General features: G+C 38.6%; 1 protein-coding gene across 4 annotated transcripts in view; it reads right to left on the bottom strand.

Annotated features, from left to right (window-relative positions):
• The window catches only part of EPHA6 (EPH receptor A6), a 374,340-nt gene that overhangs the window by 18,340 nt on the left and 328,423 nt on the right, over positions 1-27,577 (bottom strand). For all 4 annotated transcript variants that reach the window (XM_036388927.2, XM_036388906.2, XM_036388943.2 and 1 more), the window contains one exon: positions 2,192-2,341. In XM_036388927.2, the coding sequence (XP_036244820.1) occupies positions 2,192-2,341 (150 nt within the window). The remainder of the gene's footprint in view (positions 1-2,191; positions 2,342-27,577) is intronic.

A 27,577-nucleotide genomic window follows, 5' to 3' on the forward strand; every position in this document is an offset into this window, starting at 1 on the left:
TGCCAAGTGTTTTGATATCTGTGAGTTGAAAGAGCTATATTAGGATAAGTTGGTTTTTTTCAGTATTACAAGAAACTTTCAGGAATGTAAGGAGTTTTATTCTGTTTGCTACAGTAGTTTCCTTGCATACCAATTAGAACCCATTAAATATTCTTTTCATTTTTTGCCTTCTTTTTGAATACTGCAGCTCTGCAACATGCATTAATTTATACGGTGGCCTCTAACAGGTGTCCCAGTAGACTTCACTCACAGCTGTTCTACAAACCAAATGCATGGAATATAAATCTTCCTTCCCTCACATGAGCATTAGCAAGCCAGACTCTTAGCACAATCTGTTCATCAGTACACTAGTTTCCTTGGAAAGTTCAATATCTTGGCTAATGTTTATTAATTAAGCAATAAGACACGACAGACTGTGCAGCAGCCCTAATTAATGGGCACCTCTGGTGCCTGCCACACATCTAAGAAGTGCATTAATCAGCACCAACACAGTTTGGAAGTGACTTACCACAATAATAAAATGGTTATTTACTTAAACAAGAGCAATTCTCAAACTTAGCAATATTTTTAAGCCTCTGCATTATGCAGAGGCTTAAATTTATTATATGTACAGTATTAATTTTATGAGAAGCATTTTGCAACTCGGTTTCCGTAAGTTCAGCTTCCAAATCCTTGCATGGGAATATAAATAGAGGATGCTGGATTTGCAGAGGTGTTGAGTCATTCTGGATACCTGTGAGCAGCTGTAGTCTCTGAACACCAGACTGGGTTTAGTTAGGTGGCACGTACCAGTTTAAAACTTCTCTCATCAGCTGTGATCATCACTTACTTAGCCATGGTCTAAAAAAAAAAGTGAATTCATTTTCCAAAGCTGTATAATAAGAAAAGCAATTGGTAATGGAATGAGAAAAAAACCCCAAACCAGACCCAGTTCTGCAGAGTTTATACTTGGAAAACTTTTGGTTCAACTAACAAAATCCACCCAATTCAAGAAATATTTTAATTTCTATCTAGAGAAGGGTTTTATTATGATCAAAACTCAGTAAGTGTCTTAATGGTCATGTCAACAGACATTCTGATGTAGCAGAACCTCTGACTATACCCATGCAAGACTTTATTAACTGTTGTTTGCATCCTGTATCTTTTATGAATCTGTTTAGGGCACATCCCTCTCTGTTGTTTTCCCTGCCATCTGTACAGTACCACCGACCTTTGAAAGTCTTATTATGTCTGCAAAATAAGCCCAAGTGAATTCAGGGCAATTACTGTACTAAAAGAACGGTCCCAATATCCAGTAAAATAAACTTTACATTATGTCTAATAACTTGAAATTTCCCAATGACACTTGAAGTGACTAAATGTATGTAGAAGGTCACAGATGCTCACTGCTCACATTCTGGCACTGAAATCCTCTGGGCAGGAGAAAAGGAGTCCTTTGTGTTGGGAATTGCTGAACTGCAGGGAAAACCCCCAGCAATTGGCAGCAGTAGGGCCTGCAGCATCATTTTGTATTAACAGACACTTTTATTTTGAATGTAGGAGTAATTAAACGATGCTATCTTCATGCTGTAGCTGATTTAATATACTCTAAATGGAGAGGTTTGTGATAGTATTTTTTTTTGTTGTTTCTGACAGGTTTGGTTGCTTCTTTCCTTTTCTTCCTGAAACAGTGAAATTATTTTTTAAAATTAAAATCTCTCTCAGATCCTTATCCCCAAATGACCGATCAGCCTTAACAAGCAACCAGACTTGAACAGCTGAATAACTTAGCAACAATGTAAAAACAGCCATCTGGGAAAGTCTTGTCAATTCCTCAGAACCAATGCAGGAATATTCCAGGCACATATATGAGAGAGGTTAAGGTGGCTTGGCTGATATTCCACATTTTGACACAGAGCTTGATGGCTGGTGTGAAGACTGAGTATACCAGTTTGAGCTGTCACAGGGATCCATCAAACAAGAGAATTTGAGAAAACTTAAATTGTGGTAGAGAAAAAAACCCTACCATTTTCCCTTTCCCATATTTCTTCTTCTAGAACAAGCTTTCAATTATGCTAGAAGAAATTTTGTTCTTTTTTAAAATTGAGATTCTAGCCTAGAAGAAAACGAGACAGCAAAGCAGGGCAGGGAGTGGCAATAACTTTTAAAACACATTTGAAAAAGATGCAGATGAATTTTGGGCAGCACTCACATCCTGGTTGGACATCTCCCAGTAGGGCCTCTCTCCGTAGGACATCACCTCCCACATGACAATTCCGTAGCTCCAGGCGTCGCTGGCGGAGGAGAACTTGCGGTAAGCGATGGCTTCGGGAGCAGTCCACCTGATGGGGATCTTTCCACCCTGGAAACAGGATGAAAACTTGTCAACTGATTAGGATACAGAGTAACACATGTTTTAAAAGAAAAGGGAAAAAAAAAACCCCTGGATTCTGATATTCTACTTTCTGACTTCCATCAGTTTGCTGTGTCAATTTGCTGGAAGTAGAAAGGAAGAAATATGCCTTTTTTATGGAATTTGAAGAAAAACTGATTTCATCTCTAATTCGCCAATACCTGCACTTTGTGAAAACAACCCAGTTCAAAGAGCAGAAAGCATGTGAAATGATTGTTTGTTCAGTCATATAAATAATCAGGACATGCATTTTGATTGAAAACATCCCAAGCCTTAAATTCCTAGTTCATTGACATTTAAGCTTTTTCCCTAAATGAAACAGAAACATCTACTGCAAAACTGAGCACTGAAAGCTCTTAATAAAATTGTACAATCAGGAAAGAAACTATATGTGTTCTCTATGCCTTCAAAGCATTACACTTGATGATATATTTTATTTTTGTTACGCCCTTTAAATATCCAGGTAGAAAACAAAGCAAGTATGCTTCTAAATAGGCATTTCCTTAGGATATTCAGTGTAATTCTGCAGCCTACAACTTAAAATCCAAGCTCTCTCACCAAAAAAACCCAAAAGAAATCAATCAACAAACCTAACTTACCGTTTACAAGACCACAGGATGCAGAATTTTTCTTTGACATAAGTACTTTACATCACTGAATCCTTTCTATTTTCTCATAAATAGTTTCTGTGTGAAAACTACTTTTCCATCTCAGAAAAAAAAAAAAAGGTATTTCCTCTCCAGGTACATTGGTCATTTCAAAAGTGTATTTTTTTCAGGAGTGTACATTTATTATCATTCTCACTGAACTCTTTGGAGAGAGAAAAGCAGTATATGCAAAGTGCCACTAGATGGTAGAAGGAGGCAGTCAGTAGAGCTGAGCTCACTCGGCAGAAGTTGCTTTCAACAAGCAGTAATAGATTCTGCTCAGTGTTATAATTGTATTTCTGACTGAAACAAAAGAGGAAATGAACTAGAACGTCCATTTGGCAATGAAGAGAGGCCACAGTTAAAAACAAGTATGTAAATCTCTGCTAATTTGCTTTGAATGTATGAAAAATTATCTGAGTCTTGTTGAGGCCTGACTTTGGCTGGTTGAGAAGCTGTTTGTTCTAGCAATAAATTGTTCCAAATCCAGGCTCTGTGTCTGGGGATGTGCCACTCAGCCACGCTCTCCTTGCTGATGGAAAATGCATGGTTAACATTTATATTGTATGAAAGTGGCCAAGATGTCCTTTGGACATTTTTACATCTTTTTGCAGCTGCTTTTTCAAAGCCTTTGCTTCCTTGCATTTGGTAAATCACTTACTGATTTAAGCACTAATAATGTATTTTTTATATTTTTGCCCAAGTATCTCCACTATGTGCCTTTTCTTTATCCATTATCCTGGTGCTCAGATCACTCATCTGGCACGTCAGAGGTGCAAAAGACTTTGTGCCTCACCTGCTGCCACCTGCCCTCACCAGCACTGCAGTGTGTGATGCCCTTGGTCCCCTCCTGGTACAGCTGTTCCACTTAAGAAGCAATTAAAATGCTTTTTGGGAATGTGACTGAAGAAACAGAGGGACAAAAGAGAGTTGTAACAGGAAATTCTCCAAGGAAAGGCCACACTGATTTCTTGTCTCTTCTCCAGGAAATATTTATTTATACTTTCTAAAGAAATTGGGTAAGAGCACTTGGTGTTTGATCTCCCAGTCTGGTTTCAGTGGTCTTTTCATGGAATATGCAAGGCCAGGCTCCCTGAGGTAGTGGAAAAATCAGCTACTGAATGCCACCTTACACAAACCAAATGTGCACCTTACACAAACCAAAAGGATGCATCTGACAAACAGAGAGTTTTAGGGTCTAACTGTAAAAGATGCTCCAAAAATATCTCTTCACACCTCAGAGTTATGGGCCTTGTCCTTTCTACTGGACTGGGTTTAGTTCTTATAAACATTTTATCACCAAACTTATGTAATTCCATCCTCAGACAGATTCCTGTTTTGGTGAGTTTTATTAATAGCTTATTTTTTTTTAATTTTAATGAAATTCTTATGTTAATAATTAAATATCTAGTTGTAGGTAAAAGACAAAATTATACACATGAATCAAAGGCATTTGGATATTTATAGATTTTACTTTTAATACTTTTAAAATAGTATGGATAACATAACAGGAAAACTATCTTTACACTGTATCCTTTTCTTAAATCTGATTTTGTATTCTCAAATGATACTCAAAAGAGAGGGCACATCTTGAGCAGTGTTTGCAGCTAGATTTGTGACTCCTGGCTAAATAAAAATGAGTTTTAAAGAATCTTATCAGACTCTATAACTACTTTCATGACACAGCTTCACTGACTGATCCCTTTTGGACTGAAACAGTAGCGGCTCATTGAGTGTGAAAATGAGAATGAAGAATAGAATCTTAACAAAATTCAAGGCAGTTCACTTTCAAGGGCATAAGATGTGTTCAGAGTTGTAATGTAAAATGAAACACTTTTGTGCTGGCTCTAAAAACCTCTAAAATTTTTACAATGGATTCATCTCATGTATGAAATAGTTATATTCATGAAAATGTGAATTTCAATACTTAATTATGGTTGCAGAATATATTTTTATGCAAAAAAGTTGTTTTATTTATTTGAAAGGCATTCAGAAGGTGGAGATTGCAATATGAGTACCTTAAGGAACATGTGTGACTGAACAGTAGTAATAGCTGCTCATGCATAATAAAAGAACACCTAAGGTTTAGAATGGCTGAAAATATATTTCCTGTTTCTGATTAGAGTAATAAACAGTGTTACTGAGTGTTACTGATATTGGATATGCTTTTTTATATTTTAATCTAACTGGGGAAATAATAAATGTAATACTTACTGTTTGCACAATGCCTCACCTTCAAATTAAGATAATTGATAAATCATCTACATTTTGCTGCTATAGCAATGAGATTTCTCAGAGCTGCCTATGTTAGAAATCCCTTTTTGCTTTTAGGTTATTTTCTCTCTCTTTTTTTTTTTTTTTTTTTTTTTTGGGGGAGGGGGTGGGAAGGAGGGGCAGAATGGGTGTTAGGAAACAAATTGTTTTTCTGCTTCATCTCATACATTAATAATGATATCAGCGATAACCTAATTTTGTTTTCACACAGTGAAATAACACTAACTCCACTGTTCAAATAATTAGAATTCAGCCTTTTTTCCCCTGTATGCTGCCAGCTGAACAGTGCCTATCTCCTGATTTTTTTTTGTGATTGTAATTTAATAAGCAATTTTACCACACAGCATAAGACTCCCCTTGGAATTACAATATTAGGTTCACATTGCTTAGCTTGTAGAACTGTTCAGAGATGAGCCCTTGAAATGAAATTTACCCCCTCAACCACGCCTACTGAGACACTGGCTTTCCCTGCAGAATTGACAACAGCACAGTTTGCCACCCATTTAAAGGCAGGACTGGAACTCCGTGGTGCAGAACACCTCATTCTTTACCTCAGGCTACGCATGAGAGAGAGACAGTTCCTCACCAAGTGCCATCTCTGAGCTCACACCACCAAAAAGAGCTTATGATGTCTTGTGTGGCCACAGCTGCATTTTTGCTTTCTCCAGTTTGATTTTCTTTTCCTATTGTACATGTTAGACATGTGTTTAAAAGCAGGAGGCATTAACAGTTCCTTTAATTAAAAATCTAACCATATTTCCAAACTCCAGCAGAACAATGTAGCTGGCAGGTACAGCTCATGATTCTACCAAAAAAAAGGTGGGGATGCATCAGCAAGCTCGAAATGTGTGATGTGAAGAAACAAAAGAGGAAGCCTTTGTGATCTCAGAACTTCTGGCATGCCCTGGGAGCTGATTAAAGTGAGGAGCGATAGCACTGAGAGCCTGAGGTGAAAAACTGAAGGCAAGGTGTGTGTGAGCAGCCAGCAGCAAACCCAGTGAGTGCATCAGGCTGACTGTGCCCCAGAGGTGTGAAAAATGCCTTTTTTTTGTGGAAAAGCCTCTTCTGCATTTCCTGGAATGACAGACACTTCAGAGGGACTGTCACACTGCTGGCTGCAGGTCTCCCAAATGCTGAGGTGCAAACCCATCAGATCCAGATGCACAGGCATCTAGAACTGTCTGATTTTGGGAAAAATATGCTGAACTGTGTGCACTGTTAGTCTGATCTGGCACAGGAATTCCTGTGCATCTGTCAGTTACTGCTCCTTCATGAGCAGTGCCACTGAATCGTGCAATCACTTTCCAAGACACAAGCAGAGCACCTGTCTTTACCTCAGTGACAGAAACGGGGAAAAAAGAACTTCAGAGTGAAGAGAGACACGAGTAATGAAAGAGACTAGTTTTAAATATTGGACATAATTCATCATTCTGTACAAAAACCTTCTGCCACTTCACTAGAGTGATGCTTTTATTTGATGCTCAAATTTTTAATGTGCAATGCTACAAGTAGTCAGAATTTAACATCCTCAAATCATAATTTAGAACTATTCAGTACTATCAACAGTCTTCTGTTGTGCCTATTGAAAAGTGCCTATTGAAATACCAGAGAAACTACATAGCAAGATAACTAAACTGCTCTGCAAAAGCATTTCAGAATTTGTGCTCATTATGCCAATTCCAGTTGGTTCTACCAGTCTCATTTCACTCAGAACTGAAATGAATAAACCCCTCTGAATTTCAAAAAGACTGAATTTGCTTTTAATCTCTGGGAAAATATTAATTTTCTTTCAAAAGAAAAGATTGTCCTGATTAACAATGCTGAAGTTAGATATGTGGAACTTGATTTCCCCCCTAAGTTAGCTATTCAAATTTTCAGAACAAGTTATTTATGGTTTTGAGAGTATGTTAATTTTAGTGGCTGTTAACCTCTACACTGCACATCTATTTGTGTCTTCCAAAAGAGGGAAAGCTCTTGATGGATGGAAGGAATCAGCACTGAAGATACTGGCAGAATTACAGCAGACAAGATAGAATGCCTGTCCAGAGATCATCAGAAATACTTCACATTAACCAGCAGAGGTGAATCAGGGTGCTTCTCCAAAATACTCCACACCATCCTGTCATTTCGTCTTCCTGAAGGCCATGAGATGGATGACCTGAGTAGTGCTGCACACATATGCAAACCTCCAGCAAGGCAGATATATCCTACCCTGTCACCTTTTAGCTCTGACTTTGCTAAAATTCAAAGAATTATGAAATCAGAAACACTCTCTAATACAGTGGAGATTCTCATTAGAAGTGGCAGCAGCATTCATTTCCTTTGAAACAAAGCCCTTCAGCAGCCCCTTGCCCTTCAGCCCCTCCCTCGAGGCACTGATCCTACCTTGGGCTGAGAGATAGTAAAGAAGGCTGAGAAAAATGCATAGTTCTGACCCTCAAAATCCACATAAGTGAAATGGCAGAGATTATTTTTGACCATTTACATCTATCCTGCCTTCTTATTTTCTTGACAGGGCAGTTTAAGGAACATTATACAGTGACAAAGAACTCCCAACAAGTGGTTGATACCATTGCCTCTTGTCTGTGTAACTAACTGGATTATACATCTTTTCTTGTCAGACAGGATGCCTTTATCTACAAGGTGCTCATTGAAAATAGATAAGTTTTTTACCAGAAATATTAATTCTAAAATAGTTGTTAGGTTTGAAAATAGGCCAGGCAGGCTAGTGAGGACTGCTGATGTCCTCCGAGTGCTGGTGAGAACCAGTCAAGTGTGCAAAGACAAATAAACACAAGTATTTTGTAAAACTTCTTTGAGACTGGTTTTTGAAAGGTAATGAGGAGTCTCACACTGTTTTAGAGAGTGGGACTTCACATTTCTTTAGGATTAAGAATGCATTTTACAGTATTGTGTGCTTGGCTCTTGGTCACAGAGAAACCCTTTCCTCTTCTGAAATTAAATATGGGGAGCATGTATCTCTACCAAACCCAGTTTAGAAACTACAGTGCTATTTGACAGTAAGGACAGGAAAAAAAGTCATTTTTTCTTGAAACTAATATTTCTGGCAAAGATGTATCTCTTTTCAAGAGCATCAATTTCAAGCTATCTGCCAGCTGTGTCAGCACAGCTCACATTACAGCCGTAACCAATTTCTTGAGAGTTACTCCTCCAGAGTCCTTCAATCTGCACATCCAGCCCATCCACTTTGCTTACACAAGGAGTCCTACCAAAGTCAATGGATAAGGTGAAAAGGATTTTTTTTTGGTTCTGAGATGCTTATTTGAAGGATGCCTTACGTTGCACAACTCTGCAACAAAGGAATTTGCTACGTGGTCCATTCTTCCAGCAGAACTGAATTACCAAATACTAATATTTCTCTAAACTCAAGTAATTTAAGTTGAAAACAAAAAAGAACTTACCAGGCACTATCTTTTCTTAAAAGCATCAAGGAAGGCTCCTCTCTGAAATGATGCCCCTGCCTTGCCCAGGGCTTCATGAAGTATTTATTATTGGATCAAAAATAAACTGTTACCATGCACTGCTTGAACACTGGATGTTATTATCCATCATTAACGATTTCACAGCTAGTGATTTCCACACTCGTATCGAGCTGACATGCACAGCAAACACTTCCTAAGTTTCAGGAATCAAGTGGCCTCTCTCTGCACTGCCACAGTGCCCAGATAATTCATTCCTCTGCCCTGCCCCTGAACCTTGCTGTAATTCCTTCTCTACCACACCATTTGAAGTGGCCAGTAAAAACTCAGAAGCATCCGGGAGCTCAGAAAGTGAGAACAAACTGAAATGGATCTAAGTGTAAAATTAACACCATATAGGCTATAGTACTGTCTACAGCAAACATTTTCATATTCTATTATTTGGGATGCTGTTCTCGAGAGAATGTAGGAACCTAGATATGAATTAACATACAGCTTGCTCTTATTTACCTAGGGTTTCTTCAAAATTTATTCCAGAAACAAGTTGGAAACACCATGAAAATTAGGCTTCTCTTCTGAGAGTTGCAGTGCCACACATGGATGATGATCAGAATTATTATGAGGCTGAGCTACTCTGCAAGTATCACTGCTTTAGTTTTCATCCCAGCTACATCAAGAAGTGCAGAGGAGAATTAATAGCTTAGTCACTGATGGATTACATTTTCTGCTCACATTTTTGTGAGGTCACTTCTCATTTTATCCTGAAGGAGTTGGCTGGTTATTTAAGTTTCAGTCAATTCATGGATAAGTAGCTGGTCAAAAGATGGGAAACAGTCAGGAAGAAAAGGTCAGTTTTTAGAGTGGCACCCCCAGAGATCAATGCTCATGTCCTGCTGGCAGTGTATGCAGAATCTATAATACAGGCTGAACTAGGAACATCTAAAATTGTTCTAGAAATCCAAAAGTATTCATGGCAGTAAAGATGATGAGGATTTACCACAAAAGTTTGCTGAAGAACCTTATGATACTGAATTGAAAAATGATAAAAATGTCACAAAATTCAGTGTTATAGTGATGCACACAGATTAAAATCCTCCTGAGTTTACATAACAAATAACACAACTGTACTAAGCTGTCATGAAACAGATCTTGTGGTTACAGCACAGAGTTGGCTCTATAACAATATCAACCCCCTGCTCAAAAGCAGAGTGAAGGGAAAAATGGAATGAAATTGTAAAAATAATCAGGAAAAGGAGGAAGCACAGCACTGTTGAAACTTAGGATATTCCTGCCTATTGCTTACTGATCAGTCTTGATCCTTCATTCCAAAAGGACGCATTGAAACTAACAGACAGAATAGGTGATAAAAGGTACAGGATAAAATAAAGTAAGAATGGTCTATAAAACCCTGAATATAATGGATCAGATAATAGATGGAGAGAATAGATCCAAAGTACATCAAACATAAGTGGAAAGCAGCAGATTAAAAATGTTAACAAAAAAAATTTTAAGAGACACATTGCTACAGGATGTTACAGACTCTAAAAATCCAAACCTTTCCAAAAGCTACTAGGTAAACTTACAGGAGAAATATTTGTGAAGGGTATTACATACAAAGACCTGCCTCTGATTTAAAGAAGTCTTTGAGCCACACTGCTGAAAGCTCAATAACCTGAACTGAGAATGCATCGTGTGCACAGCATGTGCACTTATTACAGAGAATCAGGAATTCCTCCTTGGAATCTCCTGCTTGTTTGCTTTTTGGATTCATGCTTTGGAGCTCACAACCATTGCAGCTGTCTCAGTTAGGCCTTTACTCTCTTCCCATCATCTCAGTTTCTTTGCAGGTGAAATATAAGCACACTGTTAACAGTGTCACTGGAAAAGAAGTTAATGATGCACATGTCAACAGAATTCTGGGGGAAAAGAAGGTTAAAAATATTAAAAAAGTTAATTTTAAAGGAAGTCATCTGAAGTGAGGTGTTCTTTGATGTGAAAGAATGTAACTGTAGATGGGTATCTGAAGCATTATGAGTCATTTTTTGTTGTTGGTTCTATGACTACATTCCTATGTCTCTACCATGTTTATGGATATCTTTTGTGACCAAACCTTTTGAAAAAAGGAAATAATCAATTCTACTCTTAGTAAGTTTTAGCAAAGGAGAAAGCACTGCATACTAAGGACAAGAATCTGTAAAAGTATTGCCCTGAGAGTGGGGGCTGACTCCTGGATGAGCATGTGGAGGTCTTATGTTTGCTCCACAGAGACGCAACACTATCTTGTAAAGATTTTAGTATCAAATCTTTCATCAGCAATAAATAATTGGCTTAGGAGGAAAAAAAAGGAATAAAAGTATTCCCAGACTGCTGGGAATCATGCAAGTTTCATGTCTAAATCATCCCATGCTGCATAAAAATATGGTTCATATATTGAAGGGGAGATGGGAGAACAGCTGCGGATGAAGGAGAAGCAGCTGAGTCCAGGGCCATGGATCAAGAAGCATGACAGGGACCAGGGATGTGTCAAACACTGAGCCCTGTGTCCTGCCTTCCCCTCTGGGGACAGAGGGACAAAGACAAGGAAGGCTTTGCCAAGGCAGGGTGGGCAGTGAGGTTCAGCAGAGGAGAGGGTGATAACAGCCATTTTCCCACAACAGGCCAAAATGCTCCCAGTGCCACCCTGCTGGTTTTCCACAGAAACAAAGTGCACAAGCCCCAGCTGCACCCCAGCGCATCTGTCTGCCAGCCAAGCCCAGGGAATTTAAAAAGCATGGCTGCTGGGAAGGCAGCATGGGAAAGACATCCAAGGCTAGGTCAAATCACCTCCACATGGTCTCTAGTGTCCCTTTTGGCACTGTCACCTGCTCACTGAGGTGCATTTCACTTTAGGAAATGCAGGTCTCCCACTGTCTTGTGTCTGCCAGTTCTCTGCAGAGATCTCAGGGACCATTGGGCCTCTACAAATACACAGCTGGTCCCTTGCCTAATTCCGATGTGTTTAATGAAAACCAGTACCAAGCAAAGGAGAGAGAGCCTGTATTTCTCCTGCTGGAAGACCTCAAGATGCTGCTGTACTTCTGGTCCAGGCAGCAGCTCCATGGCCCATCAGGTTGCACAATTTCAGGCACAACACAAGTTGCCCAGCTGGCAAATATTTGGGCTACTGGGGAGACAGGTATAGAGATGTGGAATAGCTTATGAGCAATTTGATATTGCATGAGGCCACAGGAGCATGGGAGGGATCTAAACTTTAGCAGGGAAGTGGAAGAGCACAGCAAGAAGCTGAAGGGAGGTATTGTGATGGTGTCTGGGGAGATTCTCAGAAGATCAGAAGCTGTGCTCTATTATAGAGGTTGCAGAAGGCAGCCTGAGAACCAGGGTACCTGTGGCATGAAGATACAGCTGATGTCTGTAACAGAGCACTAGGACACAGGGCTTTATTTAAAGAAATAAAAGAAATAAATTTTTCCCTCTCCTCTGACCCTGGAAGGTATCCCACAGATTCACAGATTTTTTCTGAGCAGCAAGAGACACACAAGGATCATGGAGTCCAGCAGAAGGTGCAACACAGTGTTGTCAGACTGCGCAAACACAGATGAAATGTATCGCCAAAAAACTGCCAAAGAAATGAATGTACAAGAGGAGTTTTCAGTCCAAGCAAGGGCTGCTTCACAACAAAGCTTCTCTGATGTTTCTATCTGGTGTAGTGACACAGTGGCAGCGTCCATAGATCATTTCAGTGTGGCAGAATGCAAATTGTTGAATAATAGGATAACCATCTGTTGGATGATGAATAGTTTGGCGCAGGACTGTGGCCAAGCCTTCCTGCAGATACCCACATTGACCCAGATCTCTGCCAGCTGCCTGAGCAAAGGGCACTGAACATCAAGCTGGTTTCTATGTCACGCTCATCTGCAGCTCACCAGAGCACAGCCCTGACTGTTGAGCCTGATGGCAGCTCCAGTCACACCAGTGCCAAGGCCAGTTTCATACTGGTGTTTGTACTGGTCTAATGTTGGCTTACAGACACTGAGGATCTGCTTCTGGCCTTTACAACAGTCACACTCCTTAGTACTGCACTTCCTAGACTTTTGTAGTTTTTCCTGTATCTTGGCATACTTTAATTTAGGCTGTTTGTGAATTGTGGCACTGGAATACCTTTTGTTCCATAAGTCAGTTTGATTTACACCTTGTTATCCCCAGATGACATCAAACTTTGAGTTTTTCTCATGGTGCATCATACTAAATCATCATCTGAATGGGAATAACATATTAACATAATTTATCATTCCTGTACCTTGCTCAGGGGATATTTTACTTTATCCTATAATACGTCACTTGCATGACATAGGAAACACTTTGATGAAATTGTACTTGGATATCAAGGCCAGGTTGGATGGGGCTTAGAACAACCTGGGATAGTAGAAAGGGAGATCTCCCCATGGCAGCAGAGAGTGGAACTACAAGATCTTTAAGGCCCTTTCCAACCCAAACCATTCTGTGATTCTATCACTATTCTATGAAATCAAAGTTGCCACTGGTGCTAGATCAGCTGTCGTTTATTTTATAATGACATCCTCTAAGCAGTTGGAAGTCTTGCATTACCTTCATAAATTCACCACAAAGCTTCATCAAAGTAGCTGAAAATTGACCTTTTAGAGTGTCTCTACAAAAAAAAAAAAATCCAGCAGATTTATTTCGCTACAAAAAAAAATCTACCTAGCTCAAAAAAGTAAGTTTTTTTAAAATCATTATTTTTAATTTAGAAACATTAATTTAGAAAAGGTAGATTTTCAAATGACAAAGCTTCTTAAAGCCCAAATTTGCTGAGAGACAGCAATTCAGAAATTTTAACAATTGTCAGCATTCAGGCACAGGTGCATGGCAGTCATGCTTACATGAAACTTGCATTATATATGGGTGCAACTTCTGCAGGAAGCATCTTTTTGTGCTACAAAATCATATGTACTGACAGTTTCTTCTTTTTCAATCATCTGAGTTACATTTATATACTGAAAAATGAACATATGCATATATGAATATAAAGATAGGAAATGGATTTCCAAATCTCTGTTGGACAAAGAAAGAAACGCATTGCAACAGTAAGCTCTAGCACAGCTGTGCCTGCAGCATCTGAAGGCAAACTCCTTCAGGCAGAGTAAACCAAAAACATTCAGCAGAACTTAATGACATTTTAGGAAAATGCATTTTTCTACTCAGCCTCTAGATAGTTAACATCCTACTCTTTTGCTCCCACTTGATTTCTGCATTATGACCTTGTATATACTTAAGGAAATTAAAGCCAAATGATTTTGATGGCAACAAAATTATGGAATACTAATGCATGGTTTTGATTTCTTGTTCTTAAGGTATTTTGTGTAAAGTGCTAAAGTTCAACCTTATCTTCAAAATCTGCATCACTTGAAAAGAAAGCAACCCAGAATGCTAATCAAGACAATACTTATTTTCACACTCACAACAAAGTAGGGTGTATTTTATAACAAATGCATTCCTCAGTTGCTTGGTTTTGGTGTAGACTGGAAATTCCTGGAGCAGCCTGGTGATCATTCTCAGCAATTCCCAAGAAACTTTAAAAATCCTGTGGAAGAACTGAAGGAAGAACTTGAATCTTTCAGAGGATGGGGATCATACTTTCAGCCAGTAAAACAGCTCTATCAGGATGAAAAACCTTCAGAGAAAGTCAGAGTTCAGTGATTTAACTCCACCAAAAACAACACTGGAAAGAAGCCACCATTCCTTATCAGCAACTTCAAGAACATTACTTGATTTATTCCAGGTACCAGAGAGCTGACTAATTACAGCCTTAAGAATGTGCTCTGGGAAATTGATACAGATCAGTGCTCTATCTTTAAATTTCCACACCTTCTGGAATACTCTCTGAGACTCTCCCCATGACTACAGCATCAATAGCTCTGGGGCATGTATTCTTCTAACCAGTGAAAAGTAGATTAGGCTGCACTTTTGGCATAACTCAGCTTAATTAAAAAAAAGACCACAACAAAGTAATGCCCTCTATCCCCAATCACAAAAGAGTTAATGAAAGCAATGAACAATCCTTTTTTCATGTATATTGCTTTTTGCAATATACACAGTGTTTCCATGGACTAATGCCATAGCATTTTATTGCACATTTGATCTTTTTTAGTGCTTCAAAATCTTTCAGTTGTATAAGATTTTCAGCAGTGGAATACAGACAATTGCTGCTTCATTAAAAATGTATAGCAAAAATAAGCATGAGTACACTTAAATAATTTTGTTTATTTTGGCACTTGAGGGTTGAAAAGCTCAGTGTTGAAATTGCCTTCTTTAGATTCATGATAATCACAGCAAATGCACCATACAAAACCTCAAGTCAGATAAACAATCTTGTTTTTGTTTTGTTGCTCAATTGTCTTCACAATTCCCTAAAAGCCTATAAAGGTGTTTTTTTCAGGTATGCTGACCAATAATGATTTTTCCAAGCAGTGTAACCAAATATGCAGAGTTGTTTTTCACGCTTCATATTTTATGTGTATTTCCAAAAACAAGAGGTGATTTTGCTGAAATGATTAAACATGAAAATGGTGCAGTAACACTGCTCAGGCATTTTGCTCCTCAGCATCTTTTGTGGCTCCCAACTAACTACTCTCATGGCAAACCTCTGAAGAACCTGCTGTCTCCATTTCACAGTGGGAGAAACAGAGACAAAAGTTGAGGACCATCAAATATTCTGAATACCTGCAACTCCCACTGGCAACAACTGGATTTCTGGATGCTCATTGTTACTGAAACCAGGCTGTAAATGATTTAGATAGTTAAAACAGCAAGGTGTAAGAGAAGAATCTCTGAAATAAAGTTTCAGCTTAAGCAGTTGCTAGGTTCCTGGGCTGTGCCTTCATCTCACATGTGACTTATAATAGATTTTTTACTTGTAAAAATAGAGCAAAATAATGGTCTACTACTATGAATGCTTATGTGGGCACCTTTCTCATTTGCAGTGGGTTCACTTCAGTAAAAATCCACATACAGATTTTAAAGAGTGAAGTAGTTGTAGGCAAATTACTAATTTGGTATGGAAAAATCACAATTATTCTCAGTATGCACCTCACCAGGAAAGGATAAACTATGTGAACCAACAAAAGGTATTACCTCTAACAATTCCACCTTGGAACAATCTTTATAATGCTTACGAGTCCTGCATTATATTCCACATGCAATGGAGAAATGTTGCTGAAATTATTAAGCCACAGAAACACACATAAACTTCTAGGCTGTTAAATAATGAATCATACTGACTATAATAAATCAAACCTTTTCCTCAGTGCAACACTGTGTTGCATGTCCCAAAGTACAGCAGTGTTGATCTCCTACCTCTGATTTTGTAAACACTACAAAACCAGCAGAATGGCATTCAAGCTCTAAGATCACACAATCTGTTCTATTTTCTTAATTTCTCTTTTTCTGTTATTCAGCTTGCATGCTAACTTTCATAATGGAAATTCAGTTTAATATTTCAGGCTTGAATTTGTTTTGAGTTGTGTGGTTTTTTTTTTCTTTGTGTGTGTGTTTTCTATTAAGTCTTATTCCTCTTACCATTAATTTGATAAAACACACATCAGCAATGTTAGGCTGCAGGAGGAAATGTTGGGTTTCTTGTGTTGCTCTGGGACTTGTCATTGAGCCAAACTCACAGATGTTCCAATGAACACACAGCATTTGGTCCATTTCTAGGATAAACATCAGAGTTTGCTTTATCCACACTGTCATGACCCTGGATAAGTAAGCAGCAAGATCAGCTAAGTCCCCTCACCTACTCTCTACTTTTGAAAAGCTGACACAAAGCAGGGAGCAAAAGTGAAAGAGGCAAAATTAGGGGAAAGGGAAAAAAATCCATGCGATTTTCATGCCTCATCCCAGAAGATTTCCTTCTTTGAAGATCTGTTTATTGTTTTCCCTGTTGTGACAAGATACATATTTTCTTACAAACAACAAGGCAGGTAGAAGTAGGAAAAACTGTGAAAGTATATTTAGCAGCTGGATAGAAATGTGATGGCTCATAAGTGCATGAATAACCCTCCCAGAACCCTCACGGGGTCTCACCAACTTCTGTTGTGCTCCTGAAAGATCCTGGCCTATAAAAACTTAGTAAGACAGAAACCTGGGAATTGGTATTTTGAAGGACTCTGACATAAAGAAAACAACACATGTGCCTACATGAAGGAATTGCTCATGAGCAATGAACAGCTTGGTCCATGGAGATGTCAGCAACACAGCAACTGCAAATAGAAGTGTGTGACGCCAGTGGAACCTGCAGGAACACAGCAGCTGGGAGGTGCCATTCACATGGGCTATAAAACTGGCCTTGCACAGCCAGCAGCAAGAGTTGTGTGCATATTAGCTATGAAAAATAGCTTTTTTAGCATCAGAAAATCTATCAAAGTACACATCTCACACATCTAGTTCCAGAGTAAGATCTTGGGTGTAGAGAGGTAGGTTTCTCATAAATGCCTGTGCCAGACTAATCTCCCATGAAAAAAATTATGCCCAACTGGAAAATGTTCATTGTATTTTGAATTTGTATTTTGAACAAGTACTTTGAGGGGGAATTTTTAAGAGACACGTCTTTAAGGTTTTTTGTGAAAAGCACCAGTATTTCAGTGCCATGATCACTCCAGCAGCTGAAGCTTCCCAAACAAAGAAAACTCAGAGTAAAATCACCCATTCTGACAAGTGAGATGCCAGCAGTTTGTGGGGCCCAGCCTGTGTGTCTGCTGTAATTAAATTTGCACACAAATTGAAGCAAGCAATGAAATAGCTATTTCTCTTAATGGAACAGACCTTCTGGACAAAACTTTCAGAGGCTGAGGTAGTCATCTCTATTTTGATGAATCTTTGGCATGCCACATCAATCTTTACTTAAAACTTTGTATGAGCTTTGGATATTTCTATTTTACTGTAGAGATTAGCAAAGAACATCCCATCATGTACAGCTGACTAATACAAATACTTTTTGCTACTTGCTATGTCAGTCATCCAGTCAGGAGATGGAGCAATAATAGAATTCCCTTTTTAGAACAGGAAAAGGGCAGCAATCCTGTAAGATGGATATTTTCATTTTTCTTTGGGTTTTTAGGTGAAAGCCCTGGGGGAGGCTCTAGGTTTCCTGCAGCTTTCCTTCTGAGGCCCCTTTGCTTGGGCTGCCACTGACCCTGCTCAGGGAGGGACACAGAAGGGAAGATGTGGCAGGCAAGAGACAGCCTTGAAAAGTTTGTGATGATCTGGCAGCCAAACCTCAGAGAGGAGAGGAAGAACTTCCTAGAGATGAGAAGGTACAGTTCATGAAGTCCCTGACTAAGCCTAACCTTCAGGCAAGATCTGCATTTTTTTGCCCAAAGTTCTGGCTGACTCAGGGTCCTGTCACAAGTCTTTTTTTCCTCAACTTCCAATAGGGACTTAAAGTCCTGATGAAATTAAAATATTTAACCCTGAAACCTGGTATCTTCTGCATGTCCAAATGACCCTTTAGATGATTCTGTCACATACCAATGGGATATTACTATTCTGTGGAATTAGTTGTTGCCAAAAATATGTACAAGCCCCCTCACTGTTCTCTCCTAACTAAGCAGCACATGTTATTTGTGGTCCTATTTCTGACAGAGGCCAAATGTTCTATATGCAATTGGAAAAAAACCCCACAAACATATTAAAATCTCAACAAATGCTGAAGCTGTGGATACCAGCATATTTATTTCAAGAAGAGTGTAGCAGATCTGCTAAACAATTTATGAGCATGACAGTTTCATGAACTTTTGGCAGCTCTTTTAGAAAAGACTGAAAAGAAAGTCTGCACACACAGTGTGCATTCATTTCATTGAATAATTTACAGTTTATTGTGGTGTGGGTTTTTTTCCCCTTTTATTCTATAAACTGAGCAAATTTCAGAAGAAATACTGTGCAATGAAATATATTCCTTTTGTTAGTCACAGCTGTTAGGTGTATCTTTGTATTTGCTCCCTTTTTTCTATACCTGCTTTTATTGTGACACTGCTGTACCATGAAAAAAAAAACAGAATTTGATCAAGAGACTAAAGGAATCCCAGAAAGTTTTTCAATCTTTCTGATAAAAAAAAAAGGGCCTAGTCCAAGAAAGTTATTGCTCACAAGAAATAATCCATTTATATGGTACAAAGCACACCTTCCTGTTTCAGTGGCAATACCTGCATCAGCCTGTCTCCAGCACAAAGGAACAAGGGGCAGAGATGAAATCTTGATTAGCAGACAGGAAAGGCCAGACTCACTACAAAAACAAGAACAGAAATGCTGCTGGCTTACTCTAGTGCAAGTACAAGAGAAAGCCAAGAGTTATTCCAATTAGCACATGGAATAAAATGGCCATTTTAACCTGGCAATTCAATACCCATCTCTGATCCTAAAGCCAAGGGAGACTGTGGCAATCCTGCTTCCATTCTAACCCAAAGGAGCTGGCTATAGGAATATTTTTACATGACATATTAAACTGGAAATTCTGCAAAACAAAATTTTAAGGCTACACAGTTGAGGACAAAAAATGAATAAAAGAAATGTGTGTAATTACACAGTGTTAATTAGAGATGCTGGAATAGGGATCCTTGACTCCCCTGGATGATTTGTAGGGTGCTCTATTGACTTCCTCCCCTTTTAACAACTCCAAATGTTTACTGAGTAAATCTAGACTAATATATGATATATTCTTTCAATTTGGAACAGCACAATTGAATCATTGTTACTCAAAACAGATACACACCAGCTCTCTCAACTTCTGGGAATACATTTTCATCCCTAATCAGCATCTGCACATTTGAAAAGTATCCTGAGTAAACCACAGCCCCAGAACAGGAGCTGTTTACTTTTAAAACACATTTGAATTATTTCACTCCTGTAATGAACTATACTAAACTTATTAGGAACAGAATAGGCAGAGAGCTATTCCTGAGAAAATTCTATCAAAAATCAGACCAAGGGAACAACGACCAAATTAAACTTTATATCAAGAACATTTACTTAAAGATGCTGTTGAATACGTTATTTGGCAACTTGAATTAATTATTCTAGCTTGTTAGAGAAAAAGCTGAAGAGAGTCTCCTCATATTAGGTACTTTCACTAAGGCGACAGTTTCATTAATAGTTTGGTGAAAATTCAGTGATCAATTCAGAGAAATGTGTTTAAGTACATTAAGCATAATACAGAAGTGACACTACAATGATTGTGCAAGGCTTATTCACTGACACAGAATGAAACCAGGGCCAAGCTGGTGTACATCCCATGCTTCTCCAGGAAAAAAAATGACTATGAACAGCATGTCTGCCTACATATTTTATCAATAGTGCTGCTCCTGTAATTCTGGGAGTGTATGAGCACTGGAAAAGCCTCTCTGTGTTTAAAAATAAAATAAATTAATCTATAATGATGGCATTTCTAAAGAGGCTGAAATAAGAGGAATGGTTAAGTGTGGTGGTTGACTTGCAGAATTTGGGCATGAAATTAATATTTTCTTGGAGTTCACTCTGTGTGTTATAATGATGAATTTAAGGGAGGCTGTGTAAAGAGAGGCAAATATTTTATAATTGTTCCCAGCTTCCTCATTTTGCAGAAATGGTTCTAGTATGTTTTTCTTATGCTACAACTGGTTGTTTACCAAGTGTTCTTTTAGTGTACAGTGTACAGGCTGTGACAGCTACAGTGGGAGAAAGAGTTAAAGGTAATTGTTCATGCTGGATAACACCTTATCCATGCTTAGGAGTATTCATTTCAGGAGAAGTTCTGAATATTTGGGAGTTATTCAGCCTGAGTAAGGATAAGCAAGCTTCTAAGGAGATGTGCAACACATTTATGATGAGATTTACCCTAGAGCTTTTTTTTAAAATAAAGAGTAGGGTGACTGCATTTTTATTCAAAAGGGTTTGTAGTAAACCCTCAGATATGGATCTTCTGGGAAGAGGGAATTTAAATGAAAAGCAGAGTGCCTGATGGGGAAAAAAAAAAAGAGATAGTTCCAGTTCCAGAGGGCCTGATATAAAACAAGATACAATGAAAAGAGGAAACAGAGGAAGCACTAATAGGTAATGCACTGAGAATGAAGACAGAGGCAGATAAAAATTAGGGTAGAAGTGAAAGCACATTCAGTGATGTCGTGTTATGGGGGAGGATGATAAGTCTCATCTCAAAATGCACTTCATCTAATTTTAGAAAAAAAAGAAAAATCATAACATTAAGCATGGTGACATTACTAAGAAGAAAACTAGATCTTCCATGTGGATTCAAGTCTTTGTATATCCTTCTTTATATCCAAATGCCACACATTTTTTTGTGAGGGCAGTTAAGCATGTTCATCTGATGCCTTACTTGCAAACAAAACTATTTCAAGATAGTAGTGAATTTGAGTTTTTTAATGACTCAGTTTGCCAAATCTTTAACTCCACAAAACTGACCCTGGTCCTCACTGAATGAATTTCTGACATTTGAACTGTGAACCAAAACCTCATACAAAACAGGCAATGATATTAACCTGTGAAATATTTTATAGGAGACAACAAAGCCATGAGATTGCTTAAGAGTAAAAATTCTTTTCCCCCCCAAGCCCTCACAACTGAAAACAAAATTCCGCAGCTCTAAAGAAAAAAGTAGAACGAGGAGTCCAGAACACAAAAATGTAATTTCCTTTTCATGCACTTATACACACAGTTACTGCACATAGATTTTGGAATTACTTTAAATATAATAAATATGAAGTTATGCAGTTTTGGGTTTTTTTTTTTAATATTCTGTTAACGAAGAGATGCTTAATATTGGGAGGCACAAGAATCTGTGAGCCTTTAGGCTGAGGAGGATACAGCCACAGTGAGGCAGTCAAGGACAAGATACCAGATTTGCCTCTAGAGTACTTCCAAAGCCACAAGGAACAGATCAAATATTTTAGATACTAAGGGCAAAATCCCACAGTGTTTAGTCAGGTAAAACTCCCATTGGCCTCAACAGGAGTTTTGCCTGAGTGAGTACTGAGCAAAGACTGTGATGTCTGACCTAAATTTATCAGAGTCACACCAATCTAGCACGTTTTTCAGCCAGACAAGCACCGTGCCGCAATATTCCTGCGACATTCTGCTTAAAGGGAAAACCAGAAACCACAAACTGTGAATCATCCTCCCCTCCCAACCCCCCCTTATAAAGAACTCACAGCTGGGCAAGAAGCTGCTATCCTGAAAGTCTGCCAAAGAGCAAGACTAAAAAAGAATGCAAGGAACTAAAAATTTACCATTGCAAAGTTTTGAAAATCTGATCGATAAGGAAAGCACACAAGCGAGATTCCCAAGTGCCTGTGTATGACTGAAGATAATCTAGCTTTCATTCTTGGAAGCAAACAGGCAACAGTGAAAAGCATCTTTCTGTAGTTATCCTTTTGATTTAGGGCAAATCAAAATTCCTACATGGTCAGTGGAAATTCCTCTGGTTGATTTCACCGGGGATTAATTTAGGTGAATAACTAGGTCAGGCTTATTCCCAGGTTAACATTTCTATTACAGAAATATGAAAGTAGATTAAGTTTAACACATGTGTCTACCTTGCTTCAGAAACTTCCTTCGGTAATTACAGAATCCCATTTACAACAACTTTGATATCATGTACAGGAGAAATATTAGAATTAGTATCAAAGTGAGCAGAAAAATTCATCAGCATTTGAGACATGCATTTTTTTTTTACTTCCTTCTACTAGCTGAAGTGAATACCAAAATCTTGACACAACAGCAATCAGGCCACAGGTTCTCCCAGAAGAGATTATGAAACATCACTACTGCATCTAAACACAAAAGCAAAAATCATACTAGGCTAGAACTCCCCCGTTTCATATTTCACTGCATCTACCCTTTGGCAGATTCTTTATTAAAAGAGTAGTTGAGCAATATGGAAAGATACTCCTTTGTTATCTGTGAACTCTTCCATCATTAATGAATCCTAAACCCTCCCAGGTGTGCAATATTACTCAGAGAAGCAGGCAGAATCATGGAATCATTTAGTTTGGAAAACACCTCTAAGTTCATCAAGTCCACTCATTACCCCATCACCACATTACCAGTGTTCATCACTAAAACACATCCCTAGGTACCACATCCACGTGGTGACTCAACATATCCATAATGCTGATATTTGCCCCCAGAAAATCCCCACTTGCTCTTTTCACCTAAGTAAAAGAAGAAAAGGAATCTGGTTTCCCCCAGACTTGTGTTTTGAAGATTGGATATCAGAATCCCTGGCTAAAATCAATTAGGGTCAAGTCCTTGCTAAATTAACAGAATTTGTTTTCTGTGTTACCATTTATTTCCATCGAACATGAACATAGATCGCACCTCTGAAATTTGAATGCTTCTTTCTCATTTGATAAATTTCAAATTGATGACAGTCATTAAGAAACACAGGTCTAGCCAGTTACATGCAAATACAATGCAAGGTAATTCCTCAGGAACCAGTCAGAAAACTCACAGTGCAACCATATGTCAGATCTTTAGCACGCAGGAATTCCCAACTCTGAAAAATAAGCAGGATTTCATCACAATCTAGCAGCACTGCTGTGAATTTTCCATCTCTTCCAGGGTCATAACTCTGCTGTCCAGCTGACACAGCCAGCTCAGTGCAACACTCAGCACAGCAGGGGAAACGAGACAGAACCATAAATGACCCACAGCAGCTGAAGACACAGGATGAGTCTCCTTCTCTCCAAACTCCTTCCACATGAGCTTTGAAATCTACACCTGAACTGTGCCAGAACAACTGACTGCTTTTAAATAACCAAGTCCAACAGGTGGTTGGTTTTGTTTTTTGGGTTTTTTTTTTTTGACTAGAGTCAAGAATTCATTTAATTATACTCATGGACATAACACATCCTGCTGTGTAATATGTCAAGATTTAATTACGAAGCTTTACAAAAGCCTGGTGAAGCCAAGTGGTTCAAATTTTCAACTCAGAAGTTTTATATGCCTGTATGCAGAGTAGTTACTTTTTACAGTGGTATTTAATGTGGCTCATAAATTCCCACTGAGAGTGGTACAATAAATGAAAATGAAAAATCATCCAGATCTTATTTTCTTTCACCTAGCAATAACTAAATAAAGGAATTAGAGCTGAGCTGTTTGGCTCACTGGAGCTGAATGGTTTTCTTTTCCCAATAAATTACTTACCTCTTGTAAGCACACAGTAAACAAATTTTATAATAGTTTCTTAACTCATCTTTGAAAGGTACCAGTAGTTTTTAATGAGAAAAAACCCCAAACACCTACATGAACAAGCTACATTATTTTCAAAGCTTTCAAGAGATTGTCCTGCTTGTTATATACATCAAAGTACCATAACCCATGGGAATTACTGTCAGCTGACATGCTACTGACAGCAACTGCTTTGACCTTAATGGACTGCCTTGAAGCTCATTAAACAGTGCATCAGGAGCTGTGCATAGTGCAGGTGTGTTCCAGCACAGGAAAGGTATTTTATGATTTACTGCACCTTGGTCGATACAATGAATACTAAAATCCTAAGTGAACTGTGATCCTTCATTTGCAATAAACAAAACAGGCATTCAAGATTACATTCATTCACAGAATTAGCAACAGAGCAATAACTTAGGAGTAAAAAAGTAAGTATACTGGCATAAAACCAAAGTGTGGATAGTATCGTTCTGTGTGAATAAAGATCTCACTAAAAATGTATAAGCACGTTCTGCATATTTACAATAGCTTCTTCAATTGTAGTTTGAAAAGTACAATTCTCATTCACAATTATAAATGCATGCAATCAAATCCCAGCTGTGTCTGAGATTAGATTAATATTCAGAAAATTGTTAGCTTTAAAAAAAATTCTATTAACAGTACAAGGAATTAACAACAAAATGACTGCTCATAGTATGCAGTGCATGTATACACACACATAGAAGTAAGTGTACTGCTTACATGGACTGTGCTGGTTTCCAAGGAGAAGAGTGTGCACAGACCATTTTTCAAGGTCTTCACACCCAGTTGAGAGATCAGTAACTTTGGTGCCTTGGTAAGCCCCATGTCTCTTCAAAAACACCACCTGTAGCTTTCTGAGATTCACAATCCTCTTCTAACTCCAGAAATTATTTCTGAGTGCATTGAATTTTCCCACCTCCTCTGTCCTTGCACAGCTATTTAAGGTTTGCTCAGAGATGCAACGCTGCATCTTTGTATGGATTGAATACTGGCAAGTTTTGAATCTTACACCAAAGACAGATTTGACACTCATGACTATCTGTGAGGGGAAAAAATGCAACCATCTTCAGGGTTAAATGTCAGAAACAGATTCATCAATTATCTCCTAGGATGCAAAGATCCCTAAGACCACCAGCACTACAGATCTGTAAGGAGTTAATTCTCAATCCTATGAAACATTTGTAAATAAAACCACTGAGAGATGTTCAGAGTCAAACTGAGAAATAGCAAAAGCACATACATGTAGAATTCAAAACTCAAATTTGACAATATGAAAATGGGAGAAGGAGACAGAGAGACAAAAAGCTGAAATCCAAGCTAAAAGAAAGGCAGAGCTTGCAAATCTTTAAAGGCAACATCCTTTGGATTGATTACACTACAACATATTGTTCTGATTTGAAATTAAATTGCATTACAATGAATGATGGATGTTGCTTTGAAAGCTACATTAGGAATGAAGTATAAAATACCTCCTTTTTTACAGCCAAACTTGTGTTGAATTCATCAACATCATAATTTTGGGAATGAAAAAGTGAAATGCAAATTTCCAACTGTATTTCTCTGCCAAATTCATATTTGGAGTTCCTACTTGGAGTGGTGTGGAAGAAAAAAGCAGGGATGAGATAAAGTTTTATAATTGAATTTGATCATTAAGCTCCTTTTAAATTTCTGCACATCTAAATGCAAATTTGCATGCTTTTTTGTATGCATTCTCAAAACTCAAATGACTGTGGAAGTGAGTACTCACAGAAATGCAAAGTTTGACAAAACATGGAGAGAGTTTAATTTTACATTTATGTTTCATTCCTGTCCTGGGACCTTTCTCCTAAGGGTCTGCCTTTGTTGTGATCTTTTATAGCCTGTTTGTTTCTACTACTAAATTTAAGGAGGGTTAAATAAACCAGAAAAACTCTTGGATGAACTTGGGATCACAGCTGGATAAAAGCTGAAGACAGAATTTGAAAATTAATGTTTCCAAATGTTTAAATTTTGTCACATATTTTCATCTTCAGGGGCCGCTACAAACAACAAAAATAAATAAAATAAATAGCAAGCATCACACCTTGCACTGAATGGCTCAGTTTGGAACTCCTGTTACTTTTAAACACACAGCTACTAATTATAAGTCATCAACTTCACACTGGTACAGCTCAATAGGCAAAAAGTCTTTTTTTCCAAGACACTCCTTCAGCTGTTGGCTACTTGTGCCTGAGGATGCTCTGCCCAGGTCACCACAGCAGATGACAGAGGCTTGAAGAGGGCACATGCAGAGTCTCCAGCCCCAGGCGTCCTCTGAGAGCAGGGAATGGATCCAGCTGAAGCTGGCACTCATGGGTAGGTGGCTGATCTCACCACCAGTGGACACAAACCCCATCACACACGTTAAAACCAGTTACTGCAATTCTCACAACTGGGCACATCAGCACAGCTCTTTTGAACTTGCTTCCTGCCCACATTCTGAGATATTTACTCTCTTCTTCAAAATACTGATGTGAGAGACCCAGCAGAGGAATTCCTACTGTTACACTGCAGTTAAAAGCAAGCCTCTGCCCTCAGCAGGGTGGTGCCCAGCTAAGGGCAGGGACTTGCAGTGCCTGGGGACTGGCAGTAGCAGCTGGATTCCTGCCCAAGAGCACAAGAATCCTGATGTGGCATGATGGCACCAAGTGACCTATCCAAAGACAGCCCCTTTGGGATCCCATTGAGGTCTGTAGCTCTAGTCTGGCAAATAATATTAAAATCTCACACAGTACCCTTGGAAGGATATTTTATTTTTCTGACATGCAATCTAAACCTCCCCTGGAGCAACTTGATGTTTCCTCTCATTCTGTCACTGTCATTGTGTCACTCTGTCACCAGAGCAGAGGCTGAACCCCACCTGGCTCCTTTCAGGGAGTTCTGGAGAGCAATAAGGTCCCCCCTGAGCCTCTTTTTTCCAGGCTGAGCCTCCACAGCTCCCTCAGCCCCTCCTCATCAGACTGGTGCTCCAGACCCTTCATGTTGTGTTACACAAGGAGTTAAAGAGTTGACACCATTTATGCTCAACCTTAGGTCACCAATGAGTTTTAAGAAAACAGGTTAATGCAGACCTTTGCAGCTTCTTTTTCTCAGTGGTTGCCAATAACCAATTTACTCTACAATCCATGATTAATTCTAATCCTGAGTAAATACCTAGGCAATATGCTTGCAATAACACAGAGTTTGTTCAGAAACTATTGCTTAACATCTCAAATTAATTGGAAAATCATTTGCATCTTGTTTTACTTTTCAGCAGATTAAACCTTCTCTCCCCAAACCTGTTACTTCTGTACCACTCAGGGAAATCTGAAAGTGTCTTGTAATGTGGAAAGTATATAACAAAGTCAAAAAATATGAATGTCTCATCCTGATCCCCCCAAAGTTTTGCTATTTGCTAGTATTTATAAAGATTACTGGCATCAATCTTTGCTCCTCTAATGAGTCTAATAAGTCTGAAATCTTCCTGGATGTGTTATTTCACTCAACTGGCTTGAGAAGAATCAGACCCATAAAGTTTACAAAGTGATTCAGGAAATAAAATGTAATAAATC

This window comes from Molothrus ater, chromosome 2 (assembly GCF_012460135.2).
Source record: "Molothrus ater isolate BHLD 08-10-18 breed brown headed cowbird chromosome 2, BPBGC_Mater_1.1, whole genome shotgun sequence".
Classification (NCBI taxonomy): Eukaryota; Metazoa; Chordata; class Aves; order Passeriformes; family Icteridae; genus Molothrus; species Molothrus ater.